Source organism: Crocodylus siamensis, chromosome 9 (genome assembly GCF_052110815.1).
Source record: "Crocodylus siamensis isolate JL-2025a chromosome 9, ASM5211081v1, whole genome shotgun sequence".
Taxonomy (NCBI): domain Eukaryota; kingdom Metazoa; phylum Chordata; order Crocodylia; family Crocodylidae; genus Crocodylus; species Crocodylus siamensis.
Window position 1 is genome coordinate 69,709,718 of NC_143403.1, and position 24,661 is coordinate 69,734,378.

Sequence of the window (24,661 nt, forward strand, 5' to 3'; positions counted from 1 at the left end):
CAGTGTATGATATGGACAATCACACAGATTCATAGATTGTAGAGTTGGAAGGGACCCCAAAGGATCATCGTGTCCGACCCTCTGCCCCAGGCAGGAAAAGGACTGAGGTCAGATGACCTCAGCCAGGTGCTTGTCTAGCCTCCTCTTGAAGACCTCCAAGTTAGGTGATAGCACCACCTCTCTTGGCAGGCCATTCCAGCAAAATTATCCCTTTCCATAGGAAAAACCCGAAGAAGAAAATCATCAGGGAAAAACCCAATGATCTCATGAGGTCCCTTCTAGCCCCTAACATCTATGAATCTATGCCAGGGTGAGAGTACATGCTTTCAAATAATTTAATTATGTGTGAAGCACAGGAGCATACACATGCATAAGCACGTTGGCATCTCTACACCAGATCACGTAGTGGACAGTTTTTTGTCCTAACAGATTATTCCAAGAAATCTCCATATGAAGAGTCTGAGTCTGAAAGAGTGCACTGGAGTAACTTTGTTCATGGGATTTTGTGTGCCTCAGAGGTGGCAGGACCAAGCCCTGAGGCTGTCATTTCCAGAAGCACCTAGCTCCTACTGCCTTACGAGGAGGGTTACGCACTGTTGGGCATTTGAACCTTCTGGTGCCACGAGCTCTGCCCCACCGTCACTGGTGCATGACCTCCATTGTTAACGTCTGCCAGTTCCTGAAGCAGTCATGTAAAGAGACTTCCCTTCTCACATTTGTGCCACCCTCATGCTCCCTGTCTGTATCCTATCATTTTTCTGAATTAACTTTTTGAAAAACTTCCCATTTTCCCCAGGACAATAAGCTAATCAACCTCTTGGCCCACACTAGCTCCCTCCAGGACTCTCTGCTGCCCCTTTTGTGAGGAGTGGCAGCTCTGAGTCCCCTTCTATATGGAGAGCTCTTTCTGCCACTTTTAGCCTCCCTCTCTGGCAGTGTTTAATATTCCCTTAGATTACAGCTTCCAAATGAGCAGATGTTTTTGCATTAAATATTGATCTCAGGGCCTGCAACCTTGGAGGGCAAGGATCAGATAAAGCACTGAAGCAAAGCAGCAGCACTCCACCTGATAAACCAAGGGCTGGTGCAGGGGGGATGAAGCCTGTGAGTTTCTGTGGCCAGAACAGACCCCTGCCTCCCATCCCAGTCAGCAGCTCTTGCTTTTCTCTCCAGGTCTTCTCCCCCTCCTCCTCCTCCTCCTCCTCTTCTCCCCTCCCCCTTGCTGCTTTGTTTCGGTGGCGGTGGCAGCAGCAGTGGCTGGTGCTATAGCGGAGGGAGCTGTCCAGCAGCCAGCTCCTGAGATCCCAGCTGCTCTCCATTAACCACAATGTAAGAGCAATGAGAGCAGCTCTACCAAACACAGCCTGGCAATGGAGGATGATTTATTCCAGCTGAGACAGCTACCGTAAGTAGCACAGGGAAGAGGGACACAAAGGGATTTTTTTTTTTTTAGCAAACTGCAGATTGGTTGCGATTCCTACTGTTCCTTTTTTTTGTAGTGGGAAGTATTCCTTGGAAATGGCTGAGGCCCAGAAAGCAGGCCATTTTCCTTGTCTCTCTGCCCAGGTTCAGCCTCCTTGACCCTGGATCTTTTCTGCTTTATCCCTGGATCTATTGGAGGGAGGTGGTGGCTTCATAAACTCACCCGATTTGTATTTTATTGGGAACTTTGGAGGGAAGGGGGGTTAAAAACTCAAAGCTTGCACTGGGTTCTGTTGAGAGGAAACCGTAGCAATGCATTTGCAATGTGGATTGCATCTGTAAACAATATTGTGCCAGGGACGGCATCTTCCTTGCTGCCTACTTCATGCAGTGAAGTAATTGCAGATCTCAACCTTTCTGCAAAGGTATGTTTGTCACTGGTATGTGCAAACTGTGTGGTTTGAAGAAGCAGACAATGCCCAGGGAAAATGATTTTACGTGGCAAACACCTTGCCATTTGGGGATGTGAATACTAGATCTGTGCAAAGAGCTGAGAGCAATGTTATTGCTGGCTTACCTCTGGGAGTGCTTTTTCTGAACAGAAAATACTGGCATTTCCTTTAAAAATAATTACCTTTTCCTCCAGACTGTTACTATGCTGCTGAAACATAGCTGTATTTGTAAAACAGTGACTGAGGAGAACCAAAAATAATGGCCTGAACTGAATTACAAACATTGATGGGATTATATTAATGACAAAATAGATCATTCAGTAACATTTCTAATGAGTCAGGCACACAGGATTACATGAACTTTAAATAATGCTGAAAACTATATATTGGATATGTTCAGTTCCTTGGTCAACATCAAATAGATGCATGCATTCTTTAGGCTATTTTTCTATCCTTTTTTTAAAGAAGTGGCTAAAATGCCTTTGACTGAAGGTACAATTGGCTGTATTCAACACTCTGAGGTCTTGCACACAAATGCAGCTCTCTGAGGTTCCTCAGGGCTGAGAGATTCTGAAGTATGCAGCAGGAAGCACCGGTGTGTTTTTCATTCCTCAGTTTCCTAGGTTATTTAGTCAGAAGCAATGTTTTATTCTTTGTGATGATGCTTGGGGCCAGGTTCTTCGGTTTTTACTCAGCCAGAACTCCCATTGAACTCTGTGCAATTTGCAGATGACGTGCTATGTGTTTGTCCAGAATCCAGCTCAGTTGTGACCCTGGCCAGGCTTTGGGCACTACTTCCGGACGCATGTCAAATAGTAATAAACAGTAATTAACATGTGGCTGGAGGATCAGACTCTTTATTAATAGAAAGGTATTTATTATCACCTATTTTTGTGTGTGGTCTGCTATGATATAAAAATTACCCTAAATGTTGTAGGAGTGATTTTTCACTTGTAAGCTCAAAGGGTAATGGGCTACTACAAGCCAGATTCCAAGCCCATTGAAATCAATGGAAGGATGCCTGTTGACTTCAGTGGACTCTGGATTGGGTTTTAGGCGTGTTGACATTCTGGGATCTTGACTTACTGTTTGTTCGTAAAATGAAAGTACAAAAGGAAACAAGTTGATTCACTTCCCATACAATTTTTGTACATAAAGCATTCATGCTAATTGCCTTCTGGTATCAAAAAAGTCTTTTCACAGAGTAAAACTTTCAGTATTTGTTTGCTGGACATACAGACTCTATAAATTACTCAAGACCTGCATCTTCATTCTGTTGAAAAGCTGACATGTTGTAAGAATGACAAATCTCAGAGAAATGTCAAAGAAATACTAAACAGTTGTTTTTACCTCCGAGGGCCAGCAAAGGGAAGTTCAAAGCAACTCTAGTTTTATTGAGATAAAAATGATTTTAGGAGAATTTAGAATACAATTTATTAATGAAGTGGACTGGCCCAGGCTAACATTCTAAGGGATAGCCAGCACGGGTTAGTTGCGGGTAGGTCTTGTTTGACCAATCTCATTTCCTTCTATGACCAGGTGACCTATCACCTGGACACGGGAGAAGAGATTGATGTCATATATCTTGACTTCAAAAAAGCTTTTGATCTGGTATCCCATGATCACCTCTTGGCCAAACTGGCCAGTTGTGGCCTTGGCTCCACCACGACCCGCTGGCTGGGAAACTGGCTCCATGGTCGGACCCAGAGGGTTGTAATTGATGGCAGTCACTCATCATGGTGCCCTGTGACCAGTGGGGTCCCTCACGGCTCTGTCCTGGGACCCATACTGTTCAACATCTTCATTAACGATGTGGACATTGGAGTCAGGAGTGGACTGGCCAAGTTCGCCGATGACACCAAACTTTGGGGCAAAGCATCCACGCCAGAAGATAGGCGGGTGATCCAGGCTGACCTGGACAAGCTCAGCAAATGGGCAGACAAGAACCTGATGGTGTTTAACACCGAAAAATGCAAGGTTCTCCACCTTGGGAGGAAAAACCTGCAGCTTCCTTATAGGCTCGTCAGGGCTACGTTGGATAGCACTACAGAAGAAAGAGACTTGGGGGTCATCATTGACCACAAGATGAACATGAGCCTGCAATGTGATGCTGCGGCTAGTAAAGCGACCAAAACGCTGGCGTGCATCCATAGATGCTTCTCGAGCAAATCCCGGGACGTCATTCTCCCCTTGTACTCGGCCTTGGTGAGGCCGCAGCTGGAGTACTGCGTCCAGTTTTGGGCTCCACAATTCAAAAAGGATGTGGAGAAGCTTGAGAGAGTCCAGAGGAGAGCCATGCGCATGATCAGAGGTCAGGAAAACAGATCTTACGACCACAGGCTGAGAGCCACGGGACTCTTTAGCCTGGAAAAGTGTAGGCTTAGGGGTGATCTGATGGCCACCTAGAAGTTTATCAAGGGTGATCACCAGGATTTGGGGGAACGTTTGTTCACCAGAGCGCCCCAAGGGATAACGAGGTCGAACGGTCACAAACTCCTGCAAGACCGTTTCAGGCTGGACATAAGGAAGAATTTCTTTCCTGTCCGAGCCCCCAAGGTCTGGAACAGTCTGCCAGCAGAGGTGGTTCAAGCACCTACATTGAACACCTTCAAGAGTAAACTGGATGCTTATCTTGCTGGGATCCTATGACCCCAGCTGACTTCCTGCCCTTTGGGCAGGGGGCTGGACTCAATGATCTCCCGAGGTCCCTTTCAGCCCTAATGTCTATGAAATCTATGAAATCTATGAAATAAACCTGAACTGAGAAGCTTCCTTATTTTAACTGGATGCAAAAATCCTTCATACCTCCCAAATGATTAAATAAATTCTATTCCCTTGAAGTCAAAGTTGGTTTTTGCATTAATTTCAACAATCCCAGGATTTTATCCTATATAATTTCATTAAAATGTAGAAGGGTATGATTTTTTTTTTTAGAACAAAAATGGATGAAACTCTGTTCTGCCTTTGCTTACCTGCAAAGACCTGAAGTCCTGAGACCAAGTATGCTGGTTTTCCTGCAGGAGTTGATGGCAATGGGAAAGCAGTGTAAGGCATACCTTGATCAAATCCTGAGATACTCTGTGTACTTTAGGAAAAATCTCAAAAAATGTCTTAGAGGCTGTACCTCAGTTTTTCAAGGGAGCGGATGCAATGGTTGCCCCACACAGGCAGACACTGCTCTGCCAAACATCCACATGCTGCAAAGATCTTTAGTGTTGAAAGTGCACCTCCAGAGAGCAGGTGATTGGGGAAGTGCTGTCTGTGACCAGCTGGGTCAACAGTGCGGTGCGGGTCCATGGACTACCTGAATTCAATAGAGCAAAACAGGAGGCCACATCTGCTGCGCCTCTACACGGTCCCTTTTAGTGCCTGCAGCCCAGTCACGTGGACAGCCTGGGCTGAGGAGTCCAGCCATCAGCCCCTGATGTTTTTTCATGGATCAAGGTCCTTTGCTGCCACCCCAGCACTTTGCTGCGTTCTGGGTATCAATGGTGTCATCAGCTCTTGCAAGAGAAACACAGAACTCGGGTCTTGCCAAGTATGGAAAGTCTTTCAGTTCACCTTTAAAAACTGCCGCCATTGCATGTCTGATTGCAGCTGCTGCAGCTTGCAAGGATGCCTGATAATTTGGTTTTGCTGCCCCTTAAATAGATAGGATAAAGACCCTCACTGCTAGGGCAGAATTAAAATAGCCAGGGACTAAGATGATTTCTTTCCAACAACGTCTTGTCCTTACATTTTCAAGAGTTGCAAGTATACCAGGTGTCTAAGTTATAGTGATGCTACAGAGGCATAAAAGAAATGAAAGCAGCTTTAAAGATTCTGTTACCTAGGGTTAAACATTGTGCATTTTGACTTAGATCTGGCACAAATTCTCTCTACTTGTGCCCTGAATATTTTCCATGCACATGAAAGTAAAAAGATGGACAATGGATGTTGCTCTCGGCTCTAAACCAGTCAAACCAAGTATACAAGTGTGACTTTAGAAAGGGCCATTGTGAAAAAGCACTGGTGAACAGCTTTCTGACGTGTGTAGCAAATCCCAGCTGCATGAAGTTTAAAGTTGGTATTTCCTGTATAGACAAGACAGTACAGTTTCAGCTTTTTCTTCTTGGTTGACTCCTGGCATCATTTATGTTGGTCCCACTGGATATGGAAAGAAGACTAAGGTAGATGTCCTCTTCTGTGAGGGATAGCTGAACTCTTGCTGTGAGGGGAAAAATATCAATTTGATTCCTTGATCAGTAGCTGCTTGTCCAGCAGGTCAGCAATAGAGCTGGTGGATCTCAATGGCAGAGCACAGATCTGAGAGAGGTATAGAAGACATACATAATTTACTGCCTATTCCTTGATTTGCCAGGGTCTGTATTACTTGTAAGTACTTGAACCTTGATTCTGCAGTTCCTTCTACAGTGCACAGCAGGGAACGCAAGATTTTTGAACTATACAAAAGCATGAATGGGTGGCAGATGACAGGGTTTCAAGTGAGGCTATGTACTAGGTATAGGGAGTCCTTAGGATTGTAGAACGTGAGGGTTTGGAGGCACTTCTGGAGGTCACATCTAATCCAACTCTCTGCTTAAAGCAGGACCAGCCCTAACTACATCATTTCAGCCAAGGCTTTGCTTATCAGGGTCTTAAAAACCTCCAAGGATGAATATTTCACAAGCGCTCTGGGTAACCTGTTCCAAACTTCACATGGAGCTGATGGTTTCAGGGCCTCTGTGAGGGATCCTGTGAAACGTGGGCAAAGAATGAGTGTGTCCTGAGTGACCTGGGCTCAAGAGTGACCATCAGCATGGGCTCACTTCACTCCTTGTGAGGAGTAACCTGGCAGTCAGGCTGCAGCGCACTCATTAATAGCGAATTGGGTTGTTTAGCCCTCCCCTTCTGATTCATTGCTCTTAGACTTGTGCTTATTCTCTCCTTGTGCTGGGCCAGGCTCTTAATTACAAGAGGTGCTAACTGATTACTGCATTTATTACATAGGCCTTATTTTGATATACAAGGTTACGTTCCAGGAAAAGGTATTCCCTGTCTCTGGCAAATGGGTATTTTTAACTGCCCAAGAAGCCAGTTAAATTTTGCACCCAAATTCAGGATCATTCCAGGAAGACCGTAAAACAAATCTTTTTTTCTTCCCCTGCATGCTTTGAAGTTCTTGAATAAAAGCATTGCCTCCCTTTTTTTGGGTAAACAGTATGCAAATCACAAGTCTGTAAATCTTTAAATGGCATATTTATTCTCCGTGTGTTTTACTAGATACACGTATCTGCATTTTGTTGTGTGCTGTTAATATTTATAGGCCAGGAACTAAGCAAGTATGTCTGAAAATAGCTTTATCCTTGTGGGATCTATTTCTAAAATAATTTTACATAAATGCCCCAAATTTGACTGCTTTTCCTTAAGGGAAACATGAAGAAGGTAAAGTTCAAAATGGCAGGCAATTATAGCTGTTGCCCAGTGCCATTTTTCTCAGTTGTGAATTTATCTTTGCAGGGAAACATACAGAAATCATCTAAAAACCATAGGTTATAGGTTCATAGTTTTTGCTATGCATAAAAAAAAAAATAGTGAAAGAAGCTACAATGTTATTACAACAGTGAGTTCTCTCAAGGAAAGTATCTGCCTGCTATCCATTAGTATGCTGTGCCATTCACTGAAAAAATACTTGCAGTACTTTACCTCCATCCGAATGATGGTTTCAGTGTGGTTGCTGAGCCATGGTTCTTTGCTCTGTTATATAACCTATAAGTGGGGTTCCTTTTACCCTTCATTAGGTTGAGATGAGGCCAGGGACCAACAAAACACAAACCTTTCTGGACCTGTTTGTTCACTGTTTGTTTGTATGCCCAAAAGGCTCGGTCAGCCTTGATGACCGTGGTATTGCAGCCATTGCAGAAGCCGGTCCTAATGCCAAGAGTTTTCTGAAGAACTGGGTTGTAGTGTTGTTTTGCTGCTGTGCAGAAGTCAAGAGGGCCCGTGCTATGGTGCCTTCCATCCAAAAGCATTTCCTGTTTGGCGCTGCAGATGTTACCTTGTTAGCTCAGTGCAAAGCTCAGTACTCAAGTATTTGCCTTACTCAGGCAAATTCTTGGCGACACACCAGAGTAAAGAATGAGTCCAAACCTAGTGAAAACTAAGCACAGACCTCTGGATTTGTCTAGTAACAATTTTAGTGTAACTGTTTTCATATTGATTATTAGCTATGGTATCTCCATCATTTTAGATTAACAAAATGATTGGCCAAGATAAGTGTCTTGAACTCTGAGGTGGTGTGAGCCCCTTTGCTTCCATGGGAACTGAGGATTCTTCGTTAGTAGGCCACCTTCTGACGTGTGCTTCGCATTCAGCCTCTTCTTAGGATGCACAGTATCTAGCTTACCAAAATCATGTATGTATCAAAGAAGGTTGCTTCCTGTAACTCTGCAAGGAGAACAGAAAGCCACAGCATCCATGTGAATACGCATTATATTATACATATTATCCCTCGGGTTAACTACCCAGTTTTAACTAAATGGGATGGTTTGTTGGCTGTTTTCTGCCAGTAGTTTTCTTTCTGGCTTCTTGTCTGTCTGCACACACACTCAACATGGATTAAATATAGTTGCATTGTTTAATTTCATATGCATTGTCCTTGTTGTAGAAATAGCCCAAATTTTAATTTTCTACGTTGTTTTCAGAAAAATGATTTGTGTCCTAGGGGACAGCAGTAATCTTGAAATTTGGCAAGCAGCTAAACATTACATAATGAAGCAGGATTCATAAAGGAATGCAAGAAATGGACTAGTTCTTCTTTTTGCCTAGACAGTGAATGTGAGGAGTCCATGAATGTAAATATGATCCCTTCTACATGCTACTTCTATTCTTTCATTATTTCTATTCAAACAGTTGATTCATTTCAGTGTTCCTTGATCCTATGTAAATTGGAAAGGCAAAAAGATTTAAACAGTTTTGAATAGTGAACCACAGGCCCTAAATAGCTAGGATCATTTTTGGTCACTTGTTCATGTTCAGAACAAGTCAGTGGAGGGAGAAACTGAAAGCTCTTACTCTCTGATAACTGTACTGCGTGAGGTATCCAATGTGAACTAAGCTGGTAGTGCTCCTTTCAGTTGCCGATAGAGAAGTTTCTGTATTTACAATCACCGCTGGCAGCATGAGTCCCCACCTCTTGTGCTTAAGTCTCAGCAGGAAGGCTGAAGATTGACTGACAACTGAACTTCTTTGTCACTCTCTGTTTAGGGCTAAGATACCTTTATTGGGAAACCCTTATGTCACCCCTCTTAGACCTTCAGTACTTCATTCTCCATGACTGCCTACCTCGTATGTTGTGCAGGCATTACATTTTACACAATGTTAATTCTTTTTGTTAGCAATAAATGCTAAGTGTACATGCAGTGGCTCTCTTTGAGTCTATAGGCAGTAAGTATTGTTCTTTGCCATTCACAAAATTAAATTAAACAGGGTGAAAGATTTATTGGGGCTTTAGATTCAGTGTGTCACATGGGGCCTTCAAAGTCTGGAATGATGAGGTCTGGGTACTCCAAACCTCACTGCTTGCTTTATATCACCATGGTAATGAAGATCAGCTGGGACAGACTTGCTTTCAGTCAGAATATGAATGTGCAAGACCTGTTTTTTAAGGTTAGTCCCCAATAATAACATCTGCATTTCTTCTTGCAGCTGTGAAACAACACACAAGTAATGGAGGGCACAAACAACATTCTGCACAGCTCTCTGGTTGGTTCAAGCATTGCAGATGCCAGAATATAGGCAGAAAACTGAAGGCTGGCATAGCCTTGTATCACAGGGTAGCAGGGCACCTCTGCTACAGTTTTTTCCTTTTTGGTCTTCAGGGCACAGCCACTTACAATATGGCTTGACTGTCTGGGGAGCTGAGATCTATTCTGCAGTAACAAAGTCCTTTAGTTACAGCCCAACAGAAACACAAAGCAGGCTGGCCAGGCTTAGCTTCCAGTCCTCTTCCTCTCCTAGTCAGCTGCCCATGCTGCGAAAGGCTTCCCCAGCACGCAGCCACAGATTTCTGGCTTCAATCAAGCGAAAAATCCACTTCCACCAAGAAATTTAGACGGCTCCTAATTCCATCTGGACTTCTTGCCCCAGAGAGCCTATCTGCTTCCTTTCATACCCTCAACTTTTTGACTTCTTCCTGTTGAGTCTCTCTTTGGTACATTCCTAGGGTGGTCAAGTTTCGCCGCACAGGGGAGAGTTCCAGGTCAGAGGAAGATGCCATTTCGGGAGAACACGAAATTCAGATTGAAGGTGTCCAAACAGAACTAGAAGCTGTAGAGCTGGAGGATGGAGCTGCAGTGCCAAAGGAGTTTGCCAACCCAACTGACGGTAAGCAAGACTCTAGTTCTCCTTTTAAAATAAGCATGTGGCTTATTCTAGCCATGCTGCAGCCAAGACTGAGTCTGTCGCCTTGAGAGAACCTGTCAACCAAGGGAGTTAGAACAGTGGGGCTGAATGATGAATGATGTGCCTGTGACAAGTGCACTGCCTTCTCTAGGGGTCAGCTTGCTTATCTGTTTTACTGTTATCAGGACTGGACCCCAAACAATCCCAGATGGAAACACTCGTGAATTTTGGGGCAGGTCAAAAGCTGAACACAGGGTCCAAACTTTTCACGGTGTCTTTACAACACGGCAAATCGAATCAAACATTCCACACAGTTGGTATCTTCAAGTTCTGCATCTGAGCTTGAGACTTCAGTCCACTTCTAAAAGTTGGTTCCAAGACAATAAAACTGACAAACTAATTCACTCAAATGTCAAAAGCCCAAACAAAGGATCTGGATCAGTTTACAACTGACTCCTTAGAGCACTAATTTAGGAAACTTGAGGAGAGTTGGCTTGGCATGTTAATGTTCCAAGGTCTCTTCTATTTTATAGTCTGCTATGAGTAGGTGCATGTAGTTGAGTTCTTACTGGAATTGCCCTTTAGTCTTTTTTGCTTGGGGCTTTTCAGAGTTTGCTTTTGGATAACACAGTAGAAATTCAGCTGATTTAATTCCAAAAGATCTGTAAAGAGGTGGACACGATACTAGTCAGTCGAGTTAGGAACTCAGTAGCCATGGGCTCTGGATGGGAAAGACTGGAAGATTACCTGTCTGCTACCAAAAAGGAAACATTTTAACGTTTATAGCCCTACAACTTCCTGGGAACGGAGTCTTGGTCTCTCACCTTCCCTCTGTCTGGGAGCATTGGAAAAATTCCATTCAGGAATGGCGTGCCGAGTTCATGATAGCAGTTCCACATGGCTCGTCTTCAAAGCTGAGCATGAAGCCTCTGCAGTGTTCCTGTCTCTCTCTGGCCCACAGGGCAAGAAGACGGTACTGAGCCAAGGATTCCAGCCACTGTCCGCTGTGTAGCAATACAAAGGCAGGAGGTGGAAAAACAGGTTGTTCTGAAGACACACCCACTAGATACTTAGAAGTCAAGAAGACATATTTTCTTGATGTAGTTTGAAGCCAGTAGAGCACTTGGGAATGGGCCTGATATTGATTGGGTTTCTTTTTCTTTTCCAGTGGTGGTGGAAAAATTAGCAGGATGGAATTACAATAGAACAGATGCCCTTGTTTGTTTTTTTCGGGAGGGTTTGGTGCATGCATTCTTTAGCTGACCATGCATTTCGTCAGCTACACTTTTGTGCCTTGCAGTTATTGAAGTTTAACTTTCTTGAATGAGTCTCTACATCTGAGTGATTCTCTCCAGAGAGCTCAGCTTACCAATGAAAGTCTGGGCGTGTGCATAAATGTGGAGAGAATTTATGTTGGCCTGTTGGCCGCAAAAAAAGTGACTAAAACACCAATATCACAAAAGGTCTCTGCGCCATTTTTTTAAGGGGAGGGTGAGGAAGGAAGGAAAATGACTTACAGCAGTTTATTACAAGGCTAGATGGAGTTTTTAATCTGGGAAACTAGCTTACTGTGTGTATTGACCATTGGTATTGGCAAAACTTTGAGACAAGCTGCTTTAAATGACTATGAAATTAAAACAACATTTAAACCATGTTTTTCATCCTAAATTTTGCACAGACATAGTTGGCAATGGACAAGTTAATAAACATGAGATAGCAGAGATTTTTCAAAGGAGACACAAAATTCAGGTCCTGCTAATTTGTAGGATTCAAGACCCTTTGGTATTTGTAGCAAAGGTCTGGATAGCTGTTTGAATGTCCTGGCCAAATTCTCAACTCAGATATGTTTTGCCACCCTAAATTCCCTCTGTAAATGTAACTGCATAAAATATTATTGCTAACTTGCTGTCCTCTTGTGTGGTATTGTTATGTGCTAGTAAAGAGCTACTGTGCTTCACTCCAGAGATAGCTGCATTTCAGAGGCTGGTGAAGGGACCCCCATATATAGAAACTCAGATCCTCAGCTGCTGTAAGTCACTACATCCCCCCCCCTTGAAGCCCATGATCATAAAATCTGACTAACCTGCTTGAAAACTTCTAGGGATGGAGATTGCGCAATTTCTCTAGATGAACTGGTCCAATGCTTGACCACACTCATAGTCAGAAAGTTACTCCTAATCTCAAGCCTAAATTTCCCCTGCTGCAACTTGAGACCATTGCTCCTAGTTCTATCCCCTGATGTCATACTGATTTTATATTTTTAAAAATCTGTATATATGTAAGTTAATTTATTAATTTTCCTAATCATGGTGTTTGGCAAAATCTTTGAAGAAACTGGGGGTTAGTGTGTAAGAATTGAATACAAATGAATTAGAGCTGTAATGATTTAGCCTATTATTAAATTAATAAAAAATAGTTGGATTATTAGAAAGTGCCATTTTAGAGCACATCTCTTATCAGGGAAGAAATGAAGTGTTGAACCAAAAGCTCTGTTTCTTTTCCAGATACTTTTATGGTGGAAGATGCGGTGGAAGCCATTGGGTTTGGGAAATTCCAGTGGAAACTCTCTGTTATTACTGGATTAGCCTGGGCAAGTAATTGTTGTCAAGGTCAATAGCATGGACTCTGTGTCATACATTAATGTCTAAATGATGTATTCATACCCTGAAAACAAAATCCCCCAACCTTTCATGAACAGAAATACTGTTTGAAGTGTGAACTGTTGCCAGAATCAGAGCTAACCTATACTGTTAACCTATGCATAAATAGCAGGCTAAGCTCCTTTTCTTCTTCCTCTAAGATGGTTGGGAGGGTCCAGGTAGACCTGCTGCTCTAAACTCTCAGGCTGCTGCTACCACAAGTTTATCCAGTTTTTCCTTAATCTAGTCATTTTACCACATTCATCCTCTTGGGCAAGATATTCCCTTTTCCATGTGTTTTTAGCCTCAGTACATTTTTCCTGCTGTCTGAACAATCCCTGTACTCCTAGGTTTAACTGCAGTACCCAGAGCAAAATGGTCTCTTTTCTATTACTCTGTCCTCTTTTATTATTTGTTAGCCAGATCCTTTGTTTCCTAGTTATTGTCCATATATTGGGTTACAGTCTGCCCTGGTTCAGTAACTGAAGGAGAATGTGGCCCACAGATGTCTTAATTGTACATGAACCAAATTTGTGGGTGATGTATAAAGAAGGATATAAGTTATGTGGCATGAATGAATGCTTGTATTTGGGAGTCTAATGCTGATACATACCATATACTAAGTAACTAGAAAAGAAGAACTAAACAGACTCCCTGAAACTTTCACCATTACCAAACTGCATCACTCTTAAATTTGGCCTTTTGAATCCTACCTGCTTAGTGTTTTTTTCTTAGCATTAGTAAGAATTCTGCAATCTTGTAGCCTGAGTGCCTATACTGCAACACTTCCAGCGCTGTCCCTGGTATCTAGGGAATGAGTTTGGAAGTGCTTATGTCCCTACCCACTTAAGTGCTCTGAAGATATATTGCTGTTTTCCACTGCACTGTGCAAACCCGCAGTGCCTTTCAAACAGGGTTGCCTTGTTTTGCCTCCATGGTCAGAATAGCCTCATCAGGGCAAGGTTACCATCAAAGAGATAAGCGATCTTATGTTATGTCAACCTGATTTCTCAGCAGTCATTTATTTTTTTTCTTGCCCTTCTAGATGGCAGATGCTATGGAAATGATGATTCTAAGTATCCTAGCTCCTCAGCTTCATTGTGAGTGGCGATTACCAAGCTGGCAGGTTGCATTGCTCACATCGGTAGGAAAAATAGCTGACAGCTCCTGTATTCTGTAAGGTGTTTCCACTCGTTGCTGTTCAGACATGATGGTTTCTATCTCCATGTAAAATCTGCTCATGGGCTTTGCAGACTGGAAACAACTCTGATGTTGTTTTACAGGGGTATGGAAGCCTTTCTTTAAAAGCCAGAGTCTGAAGAAAATAAACATAGCCTGGATCATGGCATGTTTTGGATGTCAAGTTTCATGCAATTTGCAGCCAGTCCCGCAAACTTCCACAGGTTCATTATGAACTTGGGCTTCCAACCCTACTCACACAAAGTTTCATAACTTTGGCAACTTTTCCAGGGTGCCTTCTCTCTCTATCTCAGGAAAGTTTAAATTCCTTTGCCCATACCAGGATTGGGAGCCCTGGACTAGAGTGGGATTTTGCTGTTCAAGCAAAATGGTACCTGGCAGTGGAGCCCTCACAGATTAACCCTGCAGGAATGCAGGTGGGCTTGGGGAGGAGAAAACCGGCCTTGGAATACGACTAGGTGACTACCTTTTACTTATATATTTTGCTGCTGTATGGCATGTAAGTTAACTCCAACCCCTGCCTTTTTATCTCCAGTGGACTTTGATGACATTTTTGGGCCACAGCATGATTGCACACATTTGTAGATACACTAATATGCTTTTAAACCAAAAGGTCAGTTTAAACTGCCTGCCTCTGAAATCAAACCCAATAAAAGCCCAGTGCCTCAGCACAGTACAGTTTTAGCTCAGTATGAACAGGGGGTAGAGTAGCAATCGGTATGAGCTAGAAGCTGATACATTTGTGCCTTTCAGAAGTGAGCACCCTCTCTGATACCATGTGTTGCTTAGGTTCACATTTCTTTCTCAGGCAAAAGTCTCACTGACTTTTGACTGAGCGAAGACCTCAAGGTCTGGCCCATGGGTAAAGCTGAAATTCTGGTAATTGGCATGAATGGGGCAGGATTTCAGCCCCTATCTTTCTTTTCTGGGATGGGTACAGGTTGTTTCAACATTTTAATCTTCTTACTGACTCCTCCAGAATTGTAAAATCTAATCTGGCCTTCACACTGTTTTTGCCAGTGAAGCCAAACCTCACTCAGCTGCCTGGTGAAACTGTCAGTCAGAGGCTAGAGATGAGTTGGGGCTCATACCCAGAGGAACTGTAGCTTGCAAGGTACTGATCATGTAAAGAACTTAGGCATATGGTTGCCTTCAAACAACTGGCTTCCCTATAGAAGCTAGGGGACTTCATACCTTGCAGGCCTGATCTCTAGATGCCTAGGATCCCAGGATGCCCTTTCTGCAGATGCTGTCTTAAGGCAAGGCCTTAATGACCTTCAGTTTATTAGCAGCTTGTACTACCCAGTCACTATGTCATATTTTTTAGTTTAACGGAAATATATAGGTGGGATTTAAAAAAACAAAAGGACTTGGCACTGATCTAACTGATCGTAGTGAAGTCACTAGAAAAACTCCCCGGGCTCTCAATGGGAGGAAAATGTTGAGGTAGTGCTGAGCAATCCCATTGTGTGTATATCCTTTAATAATCTCTTCCCAGATGAGCTGTGCCCCAGGCACACAGCAATAGTCATTGGTAACAATAAGGGTTTGGATTTTCTGGTCTGACTGCAGAGTTGCACCATTTTCTTTTCTCTGCTCTTACCTGACCGTCTGTTGATTCCTCCTGTTAAGAGGAAAAATTGCTTCTGTTCCACAGGTAGTGTTTGTGGGGATGATGTCGAGCTCCACGCTCTGGGGGAACATGTCAGACCAGTACGGCAGAAAAACAGTAAGCCTCCCCCTTTTACCAAAGTATATTCTGTCATACTGTTGCTTTAGGACACTCTGCTTAAGTCCATACCACACTACCCCACTGCGGTCAACAGGGCTGCAATAAATAAGAGTGAGAAAAATAGAGAGTACTGAAGTGAATCTATCTGGCCATGTTGCAAAGTGAAGCATATTTTTCTTCCATGAGAGTCCCTATGAAATTCTGGGCACTGGTACAGCAAGGCACTTAAGCATGTGGTGACTGCCTGTGTTGCACACACACAATATGTATTTGTTTGTGCAAACCACAGGGATTGCAACTTGGTGAAGAGCACCTGCATGCCACAATCCCAAGTGCACCTCTCCAGTGCCCTTTGACAGATTTTGGCCTGGCTTCGTGAAACAATGGTTCCCAAGCTTATAGGACTGTTCTTCTTGGATTTCATAGGCTGTCTGAGCTGTGAACTCTAGGTTTCAGTCTTTATCTCATTAACTTATGTTACCGCATAATCCTTTTTCTGCTTGTTGGTTAAATACAGGGCCTGAAGATCAGTGTGTTATGGACCCTGTATTATGGGATTCTCAGTGGTTTTGCACCAGTGTACAGCTGGATCCTTGTGCTCAGGGGACTGGTGGGCTTTGGGATTGGAGGAGTGCCTCAGTCGTAAGTAAATATTCATGTTTTAAAATTTTCTTTTTCAGTTTTTTTCTGTGTTGAAAGAGATGCTGACATAGGATTCTGTCTGTTTCTCTATTAATGCCCTCTGAAGCCACGTTCATAAAAGGATATCAGTCCTGATATATTAAAATGAACAAAGGTTTTTGAAATATCATATTTCTTTGAGGAGGTAACTAAACTCCCCAGGGACTTGTACCTCCTTCTTTATGAATAAACTGTGCCCCTGAATTCAGTGTGATCAGGAGGGTTACAGGCTCCCCCTATTATTAGGCTTCCCTCTGCTAAATTAACATGCCACTGTGATTCAGTCTGTACATCTAGAGCAGGAGGCTCTGATATGGTCTGTAGGTTTAATTGGCACTTACTTTGCTGCTCTGACCTGGAGTGATAATCTCTGGAAATCTGTTGACCACACACAGGTGAAGCAGAATGGGCAGGATCCTTCTCTATCCCTCCAAGTATCTGGGACGTGGGGTGAAGGTAGAAGGCGCAAGCACTCCACCATTACAACAGCAGAAGCGGGGAATAGATAGTGTGAAACTTTCAGCAAGGCATAATATAGCCTGGGAGCAATGCATTGCCATTGCATTTCCATATTCTTGCCTAGGGAGGAGTGTGTAAGTGATGACAGTGAGTTGTGACAATACCATATCAGAATATCAAAGCTAATAATCAGAGGAAGGGCTGAGCCACAATCCCCTTGTGTTTTGTGAAACTTCAGATTTCTACCCAGTTCCAAGCCTCATCTGTGAAATGGGTACAGAGTGGCACGCTAGATCCAGAGAGTCTCAGACCTAGAATGGTTTGTCTGTTTCCATGGATTAGGCTCACCCTGGGCCGAGCAAAGAAGCGAGACGACATTCCACGTTGTGATTGAAGTCACGGGAATTGCCTGGCTGCAGGCTTTTCATTGTAAATGGAAAGGGAGGAGCAGAGCCATGCACTCTCCCCTCAGCCATTTATTCTAATGAATAATTGATGCTGTGCCCTACTGAGGTGCGATTTCAGTACAAGAGGAGCCCGACTCTGATTGATGGCTCTTGGACCTGTTTCTGAGGCAAGCCAATATCCTGTCCTGGCTTGCGGTGTTTCTAGTGCTGTTCCCACAAATCCAGATAAAAGGGCCTCAGCTCTGGTACTATTATTAATTTGCTTTCATTGCCGTCCCTGAATACTAGATGTGAAGGCAATAGGTGCCTATGCAGGGAAAGCCATCAGTCTGTTGTGTACTTATTAACTGTGAGCCAGATCTTGCCATGCAGTCCCCAAAGAGCGTTACTAGCAGGGGGCAGGAGAAAAATTGAAGCAAAGCATGAGAATTGTTAATATTTTGAACTGTAATCATTTATTGATTTTTATTTCACTGCACAGGTATGCCTAGGTTCTTGCATTTTACAGACAGGCTACCTGTTTTATCCAGGTACACAAAGAGAGCCAGTTACAGAGTTAGGAATGGTTTCTGTTTATCCTTAAAGAATGGTCCCATTGGCAAAAAGACAAATATATGTAAGACAGCAGAAAGAACCACCTTTTTATTATTCTTGAGTAGGCTATAGCCTTTTCCTTTTAGTGGTGGAATTTCTGTAGAGTCATTTAGCTATCTTTGTAATTGTATTATTTCATTTTGTAATGGACTTGGGAACAGAGTTTCTATGAGAGATGCTATTTAAAATAACATACTGTGTGATGGAAACCTATTACTGCAGAAACTCCTTCAGCTGCACTTGAGAACCTGTGACTTCCCTTGAGAATCACCCATGCAATATCGTGTGATGCTGGATAAGATTATTCATGTTGACAGCATCCTCAGATCCCAAAGCTGAAGGTGCAGAAAACTCCCATAAAAGAAAGGCAACAGCCTACATACGAAAGCAATCACTTTCTGTCCTCTGGTGCCATATATATGTGGGAATTTTCTGCATCCTATTACATGCAGCTCCATTTCCCCCTGTTTTTAATTGCTGATTTAATGTGATGCTGTTTGCAACTCTATCCCCCAGTGAGCTGAGCTCTGGGAAGCCGCTCAGAACTTACTCTGGCATTCCTGACGTCAGTGAGAGTTTTGCCACAGACTTCAAAGGCAGCGTTATTTGGCCCTTAAGGAGTATCAAAAGCAGAAACAGGACAAGTGGATGGAATGCAAATACAGCAAGAGCACAAAAGTCCTATCAGATGGTTTGACACAGATGAAAAAATATCTTTGATTGGCTAGTGTCCCTTGCGTTAATCCTCAGGAAACAGAGCAAATACTGCCCGTTGGCACAATGAGGGAACAAAGACTCCACAGAGCAAGCTAGGATATTTCTAAAATTTCTGCTTAATAAAAGATTGCAAATGATTTTATATGAGCAATAACAATTGCAGCCTTGAAGTATCCATCTCTTGGTGGATGAAAACATGGAGTGGCCCAGTGTGAAATCCTTTCAGCTAGCTGTTACACCCAGGAGAAATACCTTCCCCCAAAGTTATTCAGGTTATGCACTGAACCCTGTGGACCACACTGAAAATGGAGTTTGAATGCCCTGGTTTTTGAGCAAATTCACATCAAAGGTTGATTGTGTTCACTTTCTTGAGTATGAGGTTACGTTGCTACAGAAAGGAGCAGATCATATGTTCTGTTACAATGGTAAAATCCCTGCTGAAGTACATGGCATTGTTCTGGTGTAAGTGATAGGAGAAGCCGACCTGTGTCTATCGCACTGCTGGCTGTGTGGGTGGGGAAGGGGTTTTATGTTGTTACTATGGTGTTTGGTAGCTTTAATAGGAAATAAATTAAATGTCTCAATATGTGCTAACATGACTGTTTTCTCAATATTCCTTTGCAGGGTAACCTTGTATGCTGAATTCCTTCCCATGAAAGCCAGAGCAAAATGCATTTTATTGATAGAGGTGAGCAGTGAGGGCGTGTGTGTATAGTCCATAGAGGCAGAGGCCTAAATTTGGCTTTCAGTTACATCTGTTCAATCCCACTGATTATTTCATAGTTTCATAGTAGGTCGGGTCAGAAGGGACCTGAGCAGATCATCAAGTCTGACCCCCTACCCTGGGCAGGAAAGAGTTCTGGAGTCAAACAGCCCTGGCCAGGTGATTGTCTAGCCTCCTTTTGAAGACCTCCAGGGTATGAACGAGCACCACTTCCCTTGAAAGTTGGTTCCAGATCCTAGCCGCCCTGACTGTGAAGTAGCGCCTCCTGATGTCTAGCCTGAATCTACTGTTGGTCAGCTTATGGCCATTATTCCTCATTATTCCTCTATTTAAACATTTCACAACCAAGTAGAAAGAGTATAGGGCTGTATTCAGCTCTCTGAACTTAAACCAAAACTATACAAAAGTCAATGAGTGCAGAACTTGGCCCATTAAGAGTCAACTTGTAAAAAGAAAAATGTGCGGTTGCTTCATGGATGATTGAAGCCAGCCAAGTGTTACCGTGAAGGGGAGAGCTGTGCCGTTACTTGCTCCATACTCAACAGGCTGTCCCAGTGAAATCCTATCTCCCCTGAATTCATATCCCTTGAAAATACAAAATGAATCGTCTCAGAGAATTTCAGTCTAGAATTCATTTCAACTAATCAGAGGGCAGTAGACAAATTAGTCTAATATTTTCTCTCTTGACTTAGCTAGCCTTGGGGTCCATGTGATTCCCCCCCAGGGAGATCAGAAGTTCATTCTCAGGGTTGAATAAAGAGTTTATAGGAAACTAGTTCAAACTTCTAAGCGGAAGGAGAGAAAATGTTGGATTGGCCTTGGTGGGATCCGTGACAGTGTGCCAGCTCCAGCCTCCCTAGTAAGAGGCTCAATTCCATCTTCCAGATGCAGACCAAGCACTCACCTGTTGGCTTTTATTGTTTATCCTGTATAAGGAGAACGGGATGGAGCTCCGATTGCCCTATAAGTCATAGGAATTGCACATTTTAATGATCTTTTTCCTTAAGCTCTTTTATCCTGCCAAGGCAGGGAGAACCCAGAATCCTGGTTTAATCATCTGAATCTTAAGGAGTTTGTTCCTGATCTGATGAAATTGCATTCATTGTAAAATACTGGAGTCCAAATTCAGTTAGTGGGATCAATGAGGCTGCATCTGTAAATCAGAGCTGAATTTGGTTCATGAACTGTCAATTAACTGTGACTCTTCATTACTTTCTGCAATTCTGCTCTAACAAATGGAATCAGCTGAGTGACCTTGTTGAAGGTGAACTATAACTGTAGGAAACCTCCACTGTGAGTAACAAAGAATGTCCCTTCACATGGAAACCATTTGAGAGGGTTCAGGTGTTTTAAGCGAGGTTTTCTAGAAAATGCTGGAGCTAAGTTTTCAGAACTGAGTGTTTGCAGCAAAAAGAAAATCCCTTTCATAAACATCTGGATTTTTCTTTGCATTCATATTAATTTGTCCCAGGTATTTGTCTCACTGTCACTCCCTGCATTGCACTCTTTGGAACAGCAGGAGGAAGAATACATTCACAGAGATGCTTCTTCTCCATTTGGTTCCTATTCTGTAATCATGCAATCCCATATTGTCTCATCCCTTTTGTGACTACTTCCTTTATTGCTTTGGCAGGTCTTCTGGGCCCTTGGAACTGTCTTTGAAGTTCTCCTTGCTGTGTTTGTGATGCCCACCCTTGGTTGGCGCTGGCTGCTCATTCTTTCTGCTCTCCCACTCTTGCTGTTCGCCATCTTATGTTTTGTAGGTATTCTTTACTAGATAAATGTGCAGTACATTTAATGAGCCACTCTAAAAATGCAGTCCAAATGAATTGAATCATGACAGCGTTGAGTATCCTGATGGCACTCTGTTAGTACATCTGAAATAATGATAAAAATGCTGCTTTTTCAGCAGGGAGCTAGTAACAGCCTTCCCAATAAGGTTATGAGGTAATGCTTGTTACCAGATATATTGCTGGACAGCGATAATGGTTGGGGTTTGTGAAACCACATTCAGAATGGGACTCCTCTTCCCAGCATCCTGCTCCAGTTTCAGTTGAATTCAGTGGAATCAACATTTTACTCTTATTAATTGCTACTTTTCTGGTTCTTCTCAAGACTCAAATAATTTAACTGCAAGTCAGAAATTCTGTTTAATCTGTTGTTCATTAAAACGCGCCTTCAGCGTTCATGTGACTCCTTCATACAACATCTGTACAGCTCAAACTCTCATGAAATTCATGTAATTGGTGCTCACCTGAGCTGCTGTATGCTGTTAGGTAAATGTATATGTCAAAGCAGCATGTGGACATGTCTACACATGTATATTAATTCACTTCAGTAAACGCTGGTGATTATCTTTATCGCACCGGAGTTTATTGCTTCTGGGCATGTATTTACACATGTACCTGGGATTGCACCATGTTGAACTGGGTTGGAGCAGCCTTGGCTGGCAGAAGGCTTTGTGGGGGGCCAGCCTACCAGCCCAGGGCTGCTCCTTCCAACTCAACATGCTGCAGACAGGCTGGCTAGGGTATGAGGGTACTTCAGTGCAGAGCTAGCTGGTAGGCAGCCCCCATGCAGCACACATGTGCTGCTGCAGAGTGTTTTACACGTATTATCCTGCTGTGGAGTAAATTAGTTTACCCTAGCCTAATAGGGGTGCACATGTAGATGCCAAGAAATTTACTGTGCAGCTAATTAGTCAACTGTGCAGTGAACTTCTTATGTAGATGTGTCCTACTGAAACACAATTTTAAAAAGAGTTTTCTAAGCTGTGTTTATGTCCTGTTTGGGCATAAGTGATTGATTGTTTGGTATTTTTCCTTAGCTATTGCCATTGTTTTTCAGGAATGCCTCCAGATAACTATGAAGGTATTGAAATCTTATTTTTAAAAAGAACTTTATAAGTACACATTTTAGAATGTGTTGAGACTCCCGGTAACTTCACTAAATGTTTTGTTAATCCTGGTGTGAAAATACCAAGACACTGCAAAGACCTAGTCATCTCTTTTGAGAGTGTAAAGTAGAAAATTGGAAGAGGCCTCTTGTGAGAGAGACTTGAGATTATGGTGAAAGTAATACTTTGGAGTCTTGGAAAGCCCTTTGGAGAACCTGGTATCCATAGGTAGAAAAACAGATCTGTCAATTATTACAGGTCCATTCTGGTACTTGTGTGAGCTTGGGTCATAGAACCCATCCAGTCATTTTATTGTCTTGTCTTTGACATCCACTCTGCTCTCTAGTGGCTGCCAGAAAGTGCCAGATATGATGTCTTATCAGGAAACCAAGAAAAAGCTATTGCCACTTTAAAGCGAATAGCAACTGAAAACGGAGCTCCAATGCCTCTGGGAAAACTAATCATTTCCAGGCAGGTGAGTACAGATAAAAGGCATACTAATGTTACAAGATATAATAGCAACTGTGCTACTCTCACATATATTAATCTGCGTAATGTTTAATTTTGGCATCCCAGCTAGTAATAAACAATAATGAGGAGGGATTGCATGTGTTTAATTAATAGTGATTTAAATCAAGGGCTCATTCTCATTTCCACTAAAGACTCTGACAGTCTGAGGGAGCTGTAAAGTGGGCATTAGTGACATTTTCATTCCCTTCAAGGATTAGTGAAAGTAAGAATTGGGCTGTGACAGTACCAGCGGTCCCATATCTAGACACTGGAGAGCCATGCAGTTTTGGCTCTCAGGCTGGATCATACCTTTGCAGCTAGCCCATATGCCTGTAATGGAGGCTCAAACCCCTAAATGTTCCCACAAACTGTGGATATGATTCATAGCTGGGGCCAGTTTCACCAGATGTTGTATTGGACTTATTACCTTTTAGCCTGTATTTAGTCAGGGGGCAAAATATCCATTTTCAGCACCCAGATCAGTCTAGGAAATGGGTGTGTCTGGCTGGTACAAAACCAAAGCAGCATAAGAACTGAAAATCATAAAGCTGACTAGCATGGCATATATATGACTGAGTCCTGCCCAGACAAGGACAATGGAATTGAGCCCAAAGAGTTGTGTAGAGCTGGCCAGTAGCCTTGAGGGAATTTCAGGGCACACTGTAGATGAGCCCCAGGTTGGGTTTCCTTAGGGCTCAGAATTGGTGAGGACTGGGAGCTCTGCCCAGGCAAGCTTTGCTTTGATACCCCTTAGAAATGTTTGGGCTAGCCAGAATCCTCCTGTTGTGCCATGCAGAAACACTTTGCTTAGTTGGGAGGTTTGGTTTTCAGGGTGGGGTTGGGAAGTGGTTTTTGCTAAATCACAAGCTTGTGGGCCAGATGCTCTGCTCCTCCCAAATCCACACAGCTCCAGGGGAAGGGGGAGCTGAGCTGTCAGGGCTCAGCTTTCAGCTCCTTGATTCTCTAACTGCCCTGGCCTTGGGCCCAGCCTAAATTAGAGCCGCCTAGGGCTGTTCAAATTTACCACAGCTGGCTGTGGTGCCTAATGGATCAGACACTAGCTGTATAGTTCACTACAGTGGAGCCCTCCCTCTTCCCACCCCCAGCTCCACCTCCCTGCTAATGCATTTCTGTCCTCCCCTGTGCTGGAGCACAGTAGCTGGTGTATGAGCCAGCTCTGATGACTTTACACCCCCGCTGGCAGGGGCATTTTTACCTTGGGAGCCCTAACTAGATAGATGGTGGCTTCTTTGCACTGCTCCTAAAGCTCCGGCGGCCTCCACAGGGGCTGAGTGTCTGTAGATGTATCAGGCGGTACCTGGGAGAGTGGATGCACTGTGATTCCAAACAGTCTGGTGCTCTCTGACTTCTTATGGCGTTGCATGAACTTGAGATCCTTACCAAATCAAACAGCTTCATTTTAATTTGTTTCAAAACAGGAGGACCGAGGGAAAATGAGGGACCTTTTCACACCCCAATTTCGGCGGACAACATTGTTGCTTTGGTTTATATGGTAAGAGGAGATTTAAGTGGCACTGTGCCAGCATAGTGGATCTGTGTGTTTTTGGATGAGTGCATTTGCAACCTCACTGAAATGCAACAAACCCTCAAAAAGCTGTATTGATTTGTGATTTTTCTAAACCACCTATTCACTTCCAAGCAATGGAAGACCTCACACTGCAGATCCCATTGTGATTTATATTGATTATGATTTGTCTGACCAGTTGAGACTTCCCCTCTCATTTTCTTCTGTGCAGGTTTTCCAATGCCTTCTCTTATTATGGGTTAGTTTTATTAACTACAGAGCTCTTTCAAGCAGGAGACGTCTGCAGCAGTGAGTACCAGC

General features: G+C 43.2%; 1 protein-coding gene across 3 annotated transcripts in view; it reads left to right on the top strand.

Moving 5' to 3' along the window:
* The first annotated feature begins 1,206 nt into the window (after window positions 1-1,206).
* Window positions 1,207-24,661, top strand: part of SVOP (SV2 related protein) — a 37,089-nt gene continuing 13,634 nt past the window's right edge. For 2 of the 3 annotated variants that reach the window (XR_016444327.1, XR_016444328.1), the window contains exons 1-8: window positions 13,943-14,039; window positions 15,753-15,824; window positions 16,345-16,469; window positions 19,310-19,373; window positions 21,043-21,168; window positions 22,652-22,780; window positions 24,255-24,328; window positions 24,573-24,649. Coding sequence is in view for 1 of the 3 variants with exons in the window: in XM_090063806.1 (XP_089919932.1) it covers window positions 1,371-1,405; window positions 10,078-10,238; window positions 12,761-12,846; window positions 13,941-14,039; window positions 15,753-15,824; window positions 16,345-16,469; window positions 19,310-19,373; window positions 21,043-21,168; window positions 22,652-22,780; window positions 24,255-24,328; window positions 24,573-24,649 (1,048 nt within the window). In the remaining 2 variants the exon portion in view is untranslated. Of the gene's footprint in view, window positions 1,406-10,077; window positions 10,239-12,760; window positions 12,847-13,940; window positions 14,040-15,752; window positions 15,825-16,344; window positions 16,470-19,309; window positions 19,374-21,042; window positions 21,169-22,651; window positions 22,781-24,254; window positions 24,329-24,572; window positions 24,650-24,661 lie in introns of those variants that run through there. The other variant, XM_090063806.1, reaches the window with a different exon arrangement.